Below are 10,482 nucleotides of genomic sequence, written 5' to 3'. Positions count from 1 at the left end.
TGGTTGCATAAGTGTGCACACCCTCTTATAACTGGGGATGAAGCAATCGCATGCAAACTCATGTTAAATAGGAGTCGGTACACACCTGCCATCATTTAACATGCCTCTGATCAACTCCAAATAAAGTGCAGCTGTTCTAGTAGGTCTTCGAGGCCATGCACGGTCTTCAGAGAGCTTTCAAAGCATCAGAGTGATCTCACTGTTAAAAGGCTTCAGTCAGAAGGGTACAAAAGAATTTCCAAGACATTATATATACCATGGAACACAGTCATGACGGTCCATGGAGTGGCAAAAACATAGCACAACAGTGACTACCACAATTGACGAAAGAAGAAAACTGGTCAGGGAGGCTGGCAAGAGGCCTACACTAACATTAAACGAGCTTCAGGAATATCTGACAAGTAATGGCCGTGTGGTACACTTGACAACAATCTCCTGTATTCTTTACATGTCTGGGCTATGGGGTAGAGCGGCAAGATGGAAGAAGTTTAAGAAAAGCATCCAACCCTGTCTAAATTTTCCAAAAACACATCTGTAATCTCCCAAAATGATGTGGGAAAATGTGTTATGGTCTGATGAAACCAAGGTTGAACTTTTTGGCCAAAATTCCAAAAATGCTTGGCACAAAAACACTGCACATCTCCAAAAGAACACCATACTCACTGTGAAGCATGTGGTGGCAGAATCATGCTTTGGGGCCTTAGTAAAGGTAGAAGGAATTATGAACAGTTCCAAATACCAGTCAATATTGGCACAAAACCTTCAGGCTTCTGCTAGAAAGCGGAACATGAAGAGGAGCTTCGTCTTTCAGCATGACAAAGACCCAAAGCATACATCAAAATCAAAGGAATGGTTCACCAGAAGGAGATTACATTTTTGGAATGGTCCAGCCAGAGCCAAGACCTGAATCCGATTGTAAATCTGTGGGGTGATCTGAAGAGGGCTGTGCACAGGAAATGCCCTCGCATTCTGACAGATTTGGAGTTGTTTTGTAAAGAGTGGGCTAATATTGCCAAGCTGATAGACTCATACCCAAAAAGACAGTGTTGTAAAAATAAATAAATAAAATCCAAAAGAGGCTTCAACAAAGTATTAGTTTAAGGGTGTGCACACTTAAATAAGAAAATGGATATATGGATGCACACCCTTAAACTAATACTTTGTTGAAGAATTTTTTTTTATTATTTTTAATTACTTAGTCATGTTGGAAAAAAAAAAAAAAAAGACATAAGGCCATCCAGTTCAACCACAAAGAAAAAAAAATGATAATATCATACAATCCCATACCCACAGTTGATGCAAAGGAAGGCAAAAAACCCCAGCAGAGCATGATCCAATTTGCTAAAGCAGGGGAAAAAATTCCTTCCTGTTCCGAGAGGCAAACAGGGTTTTCCCCAGATCAACTTTACCTATAAATGTTAGTACCCAGTTATATTATGTACATTTAGGAAATAATCCAGGCCCTTCTTAAAGCAATCTACTGAGCTTGCCAGAACCACCTCTGCAGGGAGTCTATTCCACATTTTCACAGCTCATACTGTGAAGAAACCTTTCCGTATTTGGAGATGAAATCTTTTCCACTAGACATAAAGAGTGCCCCCTTGTCCTCTGTTGACTGTAAAGTGAATAACTCAACACCAAGTTCACTATATGGACCCCTTATATATTTGTACAGGTTGATCATATCCCCTCTTAATCGCCTCTCATCAAGAGTGAATAAATTCAGTTCCTCCAATCTTTCCTCATAGTTGAGCTCCTCCATGAGTCTCATCAGTTTGGTTGCCCTTCTTTGCACTTTCTCCAGTTCCCCAATATCCTTTTTGAGAACTGATGCCCAAAACTGAACTGCATATTCCAGATGAGGTCTTACTAATTATTTGAACAGGGCAAAATGATATCTCTCTCTCTGGAGTCCATACCTCTCAATACAAGAAAGGACTTTGCTTGCTTTGGAAACTGCAGCTTGGCATTGCATGCCATTATTGAGCTTATGCTCTACAAAAAAAAAAAAAAAAGTACATACATTTACATTTCTCAACATTAAACGTCTCTACCTAAAAGATTTCAGTTTGTTGTTCAACTGAGTTGTACAGTTTATAGGTCACATTAAAATGTGTAAAAAGTTCTGAAATTATTTATCTTTGCTTCATTTTTTACATGACAGAAACCTGCCATTTTAACAGAGGTATGCAGACTTTTTATATCCACTATATATTACTTCTTCTGTGTACTTCATGGCGTGCCTGGAATTCGCTCAAAGAAACAGAAATCTCATTGTGGGAAAAAAAAAATGCATGAACTTAGATTATACCCTTACATAAGGAACCTTTTGTGATATCACATTAAAAGGCAATATTAAGCAACAAAATAAAACAAAATGTTTAAGCTTTCCCAGATTTTATTTTATTTAAACACTGTTCTCTCTTCTAGAAGGAAGGAGAACAAATGCAAAAAATATATAATATATGCGGAATAGGAGTCGATGGACAGCACACCAAGCAAAGCCATCAGTTTATTAAGTGGTTATCAAATAAATCATCACAGATTTGATTTGTAATGGGAAATAGGAAAGAAGTGGAAGAAATTTAAGGGTTAAAAATCCACTTAATCAGCATTCACAAATTCATTCTAATAAATAGGAAACATCCTGCTATCATGGCAACATACCCCAAAGATCCCCCCCCCCCCTCCCTCCCTCCCTCCCTCGTAGTCCCCTTCTCAACAGAAAGCTGGATTTGGAATTTAAAGAGCTCCATAATTTTTAGTGTTTTATCCATAACATTTCTAAGTAGGGCAAACTCCTATCATGGTCCAGTAACACAGAAGTGCTCAAGTGAGGTGCAATATTTACATGTCCAACAGCAGAGACACCTTTCCTATTGAGTTAAAAAGGAACAATACTCCATTCATGAGTTCATGTTGAAATGCAGCAATGTTTCAGGTTGTAGATGTAGGTAAAATAGTGTCGGCAAAACACTTATTTTGTATGTAGAAAAGAACAGAAGTTCAAAGCAAGTAACACTCTGCTTGAAACTCAAGACCCTGGAACTGCTACGAGGCAGAAGCAAACAAAAACTAACCTTACTGTGAAGTGCTGCTTTATTAATGCAAATGGATGGGGGGGGGGGGGGGTGGGGAACGGAAAAACATGGACATCCAAGTCCGGCATAACACTATTGATTTAACCAAGAAAACAAGAATTAATCTATGGTCTTCTATCTAAACATCTTTAGCAGTACTGTGGGGAGGGCAAAATACTATTTCTTGGTATTCAGAGGCACAGTGAAAAAGGAAGCAAACACCAAAAGTCAAGTGTGCTGCCAATATAGGGTTGCCACAAAAGATGGTATTAGGGGACAGGGACATTCTGTGGTAGTAGCATGAAAATGCCAGTTTTTGACCCATCTCCCCCGGTCATTGCCATTACAAACTCAATAATTCCACAGCTCACAACAGAAAAGGATTGGTAGCACTCGTCACAGCTTGTGCAGATAGATTGGGGACAATGGGCTGTGTCACCAACTGCTGTGGTGGCATCATAGTAGGCAAGCTCATAGGAGATACACCAGGAGGCACCGCCGCAGCTGGGAGGCCACTCATTCCAACCACTGGTGACACATTTGCTATAGGAATTCCTGGGGCTAACGGGGATACTGACACCATGGGGGAGACAGAACTAAATGGAATTGCTGCAGGTGCTTGTCCAGCTGGTGTAACTGGCTGTCCCATTGACATCACAGGGCTGGCACGAAGTTGGTTCAAAGTAAGAGATGACTGTTGGTTGGTCTGGAATGGATTTGTTGTGGTCGAACTGGGTGCTCCTAAGATAAAACAAATGAAAAAATAAATAAGTGGAACACACACACACTATATACTGAAACAAACAACTGGCAGACATACCTGCAGGTGCCTCCAAGTCCCATTACAGCTAAATACCAGGCTGATCTGACAAAGCGCAGACACTACTGAGATGCGTTCAGTTTGCCTACACATTCCTATAAGCCCTTTAGTATGATGGGCTTCCTTCTGGACCAATAGGAATAAGCAGTAGGCATGGCGGGGCAAGCTTTGACGCTTACCAGAAAAAGCAGAGGCTTTGCTCATCAGAACATCAGGAAGGTGGAAGCTACTGCAAGCATGTATGTACAATATAGCTACACCTGTAATTAAGTTTAAATAATAAAAAAAAAAAGTAAAAGTAAAAATCAAAAATAACTTCAGTAGGAATAACTTCCGCAGCTTGTGGTCTGGATCGATTCAATGTCCCATCTGGACCCGCCGTGGTTGCGCCATTTAGGAGCTGGTTCTTCCCCCTCAGCCACCGTTAGCACGGTCTTCTTTCCAGAGCCAACATTGGGACGCAATACAGCGATGGACAGAGGACGGGAGCTGGCCTAGTTAACTGATAGGATGCAGAGTGGTCCTAGCAATCAACTGGAACAGCTTCCGCCTTCCATTCATCACTCTTCTGCCCTTCCGATGTCAGCTCTAGACCTTCTGTGCCCCCTGCCCTTCACCCTGTGTAAGGTAAGGTAGGGCAGAGGGCTCTGTCACTGCCATAAAGAATGGGGGACCAGGGAGAAGGAAAGGGGGAGTGCTATAATAAAAATAAATAAATAAAAAAAGCCCCCCCCTCCCCCCGGTGTTCTACACAGGCGGTGAGAACCGAAATGTGAAGGGGGCTGGAATGTGAAGGAGCCGTGCTATACCTAGCTGCATAAAACTGTGGTACCATGTGGTTTGGTACTCGAAAAAACAAGCTGCCAATGCACAGAGGTGCCATTAAGTATCAAACTTGATTTGGGCCTCTGCTGGAAAAAAAATTCTTACTGACTGGACCTTTGTGAATTTGAATTCAGTATGCCTGGCTTTGTCCATTATTTACTTGCCATGTGTTTTCTACATATAATACAGTAGGAATATTTTAATATTTAAATTTGCTGATTAGGTATTTTGGTTTTGTACTGGACGTCTAAACTCTAAACATACCAAGTCACTCACCTGTTACAAGGAAGGGATTGGAGGTCTTGGTATTTTGTATTGTGGGTTTTGAAATAAGGGAGTCCAAGTCTACTAAGGCAGCGTTAGGCCCAAGGAAGGATTCTGGTGTCTTCCGGGTTGGCTTGGAACTATCCGAAAGTGAGCTGCTCATTGCTGCCATGTCAAAGGCATCAGGACTCTTTGATCCAAGAGAGCGAGACATTGGAACCTCTCCAGCCAGAAGATCCAGCTCGCCTGTTAAAATACAAACAGAATCAAAAGGAGGTCATTTAAGCTGTAGCTGGAAAACACACTAACAATGTTTTATATGGACTTGCAAACTGGAAAACCACAGATTTTTCTGGCATCAGAATGTCCAATGTAGGATGAAAAGAAAGAAATGCATGAAGAGCCAAGAATGTACAATGAAGTTAGCAGTTCAGTCAGCAATGGATACTACAAACCAAACCTGACAGTAAAGAAAATGACAAAACCTATGAAACAATGAGTTACTATTAACCACTTGCTTAGTGGGCACTTAAACCCCCCTCCTGCCCAGACCAATTTTAAGCTTTCGGCGCTGACGCACTTTGAATGACAATTACGTGGTCATACAACAGCGTACCCAAATTAAATTTTTATATTTTTTTTCCCCACAAATAGAGCTCTCTTTTGGTGGTAATCACAGCTGGGTTTTTTTATTTTTCGCTAAACAAAAAAAAATAATGTTCAATAGTTTGTTATAAAATTTTGCAAAACAGGTAATTTTTCTGTTTCATTGATATGTGCTGATGAGGCGGCACTGGTGGGCACTGATGGGCACAGTTAACGTGGCACTGATGGGGACAGATAAGCCAGTAGTGATGGGCACAGATAAGGTGGCACGGATGGATGGCACAGATGTGCAGCAGCACTGTCCAGCCACTGATTGTGGGCACTGACAGGTGGCGCTGGTAGGTGGCACAGGTGGGCACATCGCAGTGATCGGGACGATGCTGCCGATCAGCTTTTTTTTTCTCCTGGCGCGGACAGCGAGGAGAAAAAATAGCCGGATTACCGGCTGTGTTGACATCACGTGATCAGCTGTCATTGGCTGACAGCTGATAATGTGGTAAGGGGTGGGGATCGAGGGATTTCCATTTAAACATCTATTTTCTGCTTTTGTAATAGGGGGAGATTACCACATTGACAACCATTTACAAAAGACAGAGCATCTGCTTAGCATTGTAATATCACATTTCACTAGCAGGTGGAGCTGCAAATGAAATGTGGATTTGCACTCTCTAGCTTGAAACCGCTGCTCGCCATAGCCGATCCTAGTATGGATGGACATGTGAAAGCCTCAGTCAATTCCGCTCCCCGGGCCATGTCCCCTGACGTGTTTCGCCCAACCCACGAGGCTTAATCATAGTGGCCCTGATGGCCAAAGGGGCGCTACACATCAGCCTGGAGCAGCACCACCAAAAACATATGGCCTTGTTGTGGATTTGCACTCAGATTTCTTAAAACCTTGAATGTACAGAAAATAAAAGGGTCATCCCTGCTTCAAAATTTCTTTGGAAAGTTTAGTTGAACACTGACAGCAGTTACTACTGTCTTCAAGCTGCACAATTATTTTGTCTGTACTTTTTACCCATGGAATGAGATCATAAAAACATCTCTAGTCCTATCAGAATCCAAAAGGAGTCCAAAGGAACAGCCTTAGTGATGAACAAGGAACAAAGTTCACCCACTGACCCAAGTGCAATCTCTACTAAGCCAACCATCCTGCACGGGATAGGCTGCACAGTGATCCAGTTTGTGCCCATATGCAGGACAATTATGAAGCCAGCATCTTTGGTCGTCGTTACGGCTTTTAGTGAGAGCCCTACTACAGACAAGAGGACAAGATCATTTGTTCATCTCCTCCTGAGGCTACCATAAGCCATTATCTGGTAAGGGCAATGCTAAGAGTTTAATTAGCAATAAACAGTTCACTACATTGGTACACACGATTGTCTTTTCTCTTCTCTAGCTGTTGGGGGACATGAGACCACTTGGGTAGACTCATGTGGTTTGCAAGAATTTCAAGGTGGCTCTAAAAACTAAACAAGGAATATTTTACCTCCCACATTTCCCCCCCCCCCCTTTTTTACTTACCAGAGTCCTGATTTGATCCAGTGCTACTCGCGTCCGCAGCTCTTCTATCCCCTCACTGCTGGGTTTCACTGGCTTTGTTGGAGCACCAGGAGGCATTGGCTCCCGCTGCTGTGAATCAAATCCAGTGAAGAGGGAGCGGGGGGGGGGGGGGGGCAAGGCAGTGTCCCACTGTCTGTGCCAATGGAGGCAGCAGGGCTCAGAAGTGAGCATTCACAAGTGACAAGTGCCCCCATGAAAATGGTTTCCCCGTAGGGGGGCTGGACAAAGAGGAGGGGTCAGGAGCGCCAGGCAGGGGACCCAAGAAGAGGAGGCTCAACAAACTCTTCAAACCCCATTTATATGGCTTTTCCTTTTTTGTTTACTATATATCATTTTTTTTTACATTTTAAGAGGGTGCCATGTAAATAAAACCGTAAAATCAAAAAAAATATGACCAATTTAACCACTTCAGCCTCAGTGACATACCCGTAAGTCATCTTCCCAGTTGACGATTTTTAATGTAATGTAAAGAGATCCTAGTGGTCAGTTAGTTGCTAGATTGCTTTTACATATGGCAGAAGGGGTCCCGGTCTTTTTTTCCACCAGGAAGCTTAAGACTGAAGCTGGCGGTTCCTCTGGCTGGCCATAGAGATGATCAGAGACATTCCAGTCCTCCGTCATCTCTAAGATCTAAGAAATAAGAAGCAAGTATTTTGCCACTTCCGCTTTTGGTTTACTGTAAATAGGCCATTCCCGGCCTGTGAATGCGTCGGATTAAATAGATCTCGAATTGATCAGATGCCTAAAGGGCAGAAGAGAGAGTAAGGTGTAAACAGTACCCGTCACTGCCAGTGCTATCACAAGGGATATCATTTATTCCTTGTGAAAGCAATAAAGTGTCAGAGGTGGCCTGGAGCTGTGGTTAAAATAAACACAAGCTGAGACACACATGTAGGCTGCCAGTGTGGATCTTTTTTAGATATTACCAATTAACCATGTGATATTAAATTATAGACGCAAGCTGATCTCTCTTGGAGGCACCAGACTGCGTGCTGCAGCATTATTTTTTCCAATATCAGAAGGATTATGCTTCATTACTGGCAACATCCAAAATATTAGTATGTCCTGGTTCCACAGAACCCCCTAGGGAGATACTAAACAGTTAATTGGTCCCATTCACAGAAGCCATGCTGCTGCACTTGAGATCAAGAGCTGTAGTGTTGGAAATACTAACTCTGACCCAGCAATCAGAGAGAACAGAACCTCTCATTCCAGCAGGCGAGATTTGCAAGTCAGAATCTAAAGGTGACTACACATACGTTTCAATATGATCATTTACATCGATCATTTGATGCAACAAAGATTTTTGACCCGAGTAAGGAACATAAAACACAGACCTGCCAATGAATTAATTGATTGATTTAATGAGCTTTGAATCTAAGACACAGTCCCTTCTTCAACAACCATCAGATAAGGCACTTCCTGTCCAGTACACCTCTCATGTCACAATGGAGTAGAGGACTGACACCTTTTGAGGAACTATGCACCAGACAAGAACCACAAAAGCATCTAATCTCTGAACTTTACTCACTCCTCTCTCCTAAGGCAAACAGTTTAAAGCGGGAGTCCACCGTTTTTTTATTTTATTTTTTTTAAAAGCCAGCAGCTACAAATACTGCAGCTGCTGACTTTTAAAATAGTGACACTTACCCGCCCAGCACGCCCGCGATGTCGGCACCCGAAGCCGATCTCTCGATCATCTCTCGGGTGCTGCCGCCGCCATCTTGGGTATGGGAATCAGGAAGTGGAGCCTTTCGGCTTCATTTCCCGAGTCGCGCTGCGCAATAAGGATGGTCCCCGCTGTCTCTGGGATCCGTGTGTTTTCCAGCAGGCAGCGGGGGATTTTCGGAAAGGGGCGTAGATTCTGCGGAAAGGGGTGTACCTTCTGCAGAATCTACGCCGGAAGTGGGTGCAGATACCTGTACTGTACAGGTACCTGCACCCCCCCTCCCCCCTGAAAGGTGCCAATTGTGGCGCCGGAGGGGGGGGGAGGATTCCAATGAGTGGAAGGTCCACTTTAGGGTGGACCTCCGCTTTAAATGAGCCTGCCAATCACAGATGGGTAGAGGAGCTGAATTTAGAGCAAACATGGGAAAACTCGGAAAACATTCTGCTACATATACATAAAGGCTCCAGGAATGTGTCAGTCCAAGAGAATGGTTATAAACTTTACTCCAGATGGTACAGAACACCAGACATGTTACACAAATTCTACCCTAACACACCGTCCACATGCTGGAGATGCAAGGCAATGGAGGGGACAATGTTACATGTCTGGTGGGACTGCCCCGGTATCCAACCATACGCCAACTAATTTCTAAAATGACAACCTATACCTTGGAATTTACACCTGCGCAATATTTACTCCATCATGCCTCCATACCACAGAAGCAATATAGGAAATCTCTAGTCTTACACCTTGTGAATTCAGCGAAAATGTGTATTCCCATTCGCTGGAAATCAACTACTCCCCCCACCGTAGGAGATCGGATTCGACGAGTGGGACAGACAATGGAGGAACTTATTCACCAACTCAACGACACTTCACCCAAGTTTACCACAGTCTGGGCATGTTGGCTACATTTTTGAGCATCCACAGAAAGTAAGAAATTGCTTGACGAGTTATAGCCTGACCTGAGAAACCAGTTCTCTAATCATATAGTAGTATATGCTTCCCACAAGTACACAGATTCCCTACTTAGAATAACGCACCCCTCTTTCCCCCTGTCTTACCCCCATATCTTCCCCCTCTCCTCCCACCCTTCTGTCAACACTTTGGAACACTATTAATAATTAGATGGAAGTAAGATTTAGCAGGAGACTTACCACACGGTTGTTTAAGTTCCGTTGGGACATATGTTAATGACAGGGCTCTTTTATGCTTGTAGCTAGGCTCCAACATTCCCTTTACTCTCACAGTGTGAGCCCTGTAGGGGAGAGAGTAGGGGGATATGGACTACCTGTCCTCTACCTGAGCTCGGAATTGATATAATCCTGGTCCGATTCACAACACAGTTTACCAGTCTCATGATACTTATATGTACCCTATTGAGGGGCGGTTGCTAGTCAATAATACCAGCTTAGTCTCACAAGAGTATCTGTTATCTGTTTCCAGTTCGGCTGTTCAGTATTGTTTAAATACCAAATCAGAATATGCTGTTTTACACTCGAACATATTGATATGCAAGACTATGTACCTTGTCAAGAGGAGTTTGTACAAAGTAATTGTCCTTTGAAACTATTGTTATGTACTGCATTTATTAAATATATATATAAAAAAAAAAAAAAAAAAAAAAAAAAAAGGAGCTTTGAATCTATTGCAAT

At 42.9% G+C, this 10,482-nt stretch overlaps 1 protein-coding gene across 10 annotated transcripts in view; it reads right to left on the bottom strand.

The window, feature by feature from the left end:
- Positions 1–2,380: 2,380 nt before the first annotated feature.
- The window catches only part of LOC143934045 (epsin-1-like), a 150,503-nt gene continuing 142,401 nt past the window's right edge, over positions 2,381–10,482 (bottom strand). For all 10 annotated transcript variants that reach the window (XM_077457306.1, XM_077457305.1, XM_077457307.1 and 7 more), the window contains 2 exons: positions 5,002–5,235; positions 2,381–3,821 (listed from right to left, as the gene is read on the bottom strand). In XM_077457306.1, the coding sequence (XP_077313432.1) occupies positions 3,448–3,821; positions 5,002–5,235 (608 nt within the window). In that variant the 3' untranslated portion in view covers positions 2,381–3,447. The remainder of the gene's footprint in view (positions 3,822–5,001; positions 5,236–10,482) is intronic.

This window comes from Lithobates pipiens, unplaced genomic scaffold (genome assembly GCF_037356315.1).
Source record: "Lithobates pipiens isolate NorthernLeopardFrog02 unplaced genomic scaffold, aLitPip1_a1.2 Scaffold_27, whole genome shotgun sequence".
In the NCBI taxonomy this organism is placed as follows: domain Eukaryota; kingdom Metazoa; phylum Chordata; class Amphibia; order Anura; family Ranidae; genus Lithobates; species Lithobates pipiens.
This window is presented reverse-complemented; position numbering and strand designations above follow the sequence as displayed.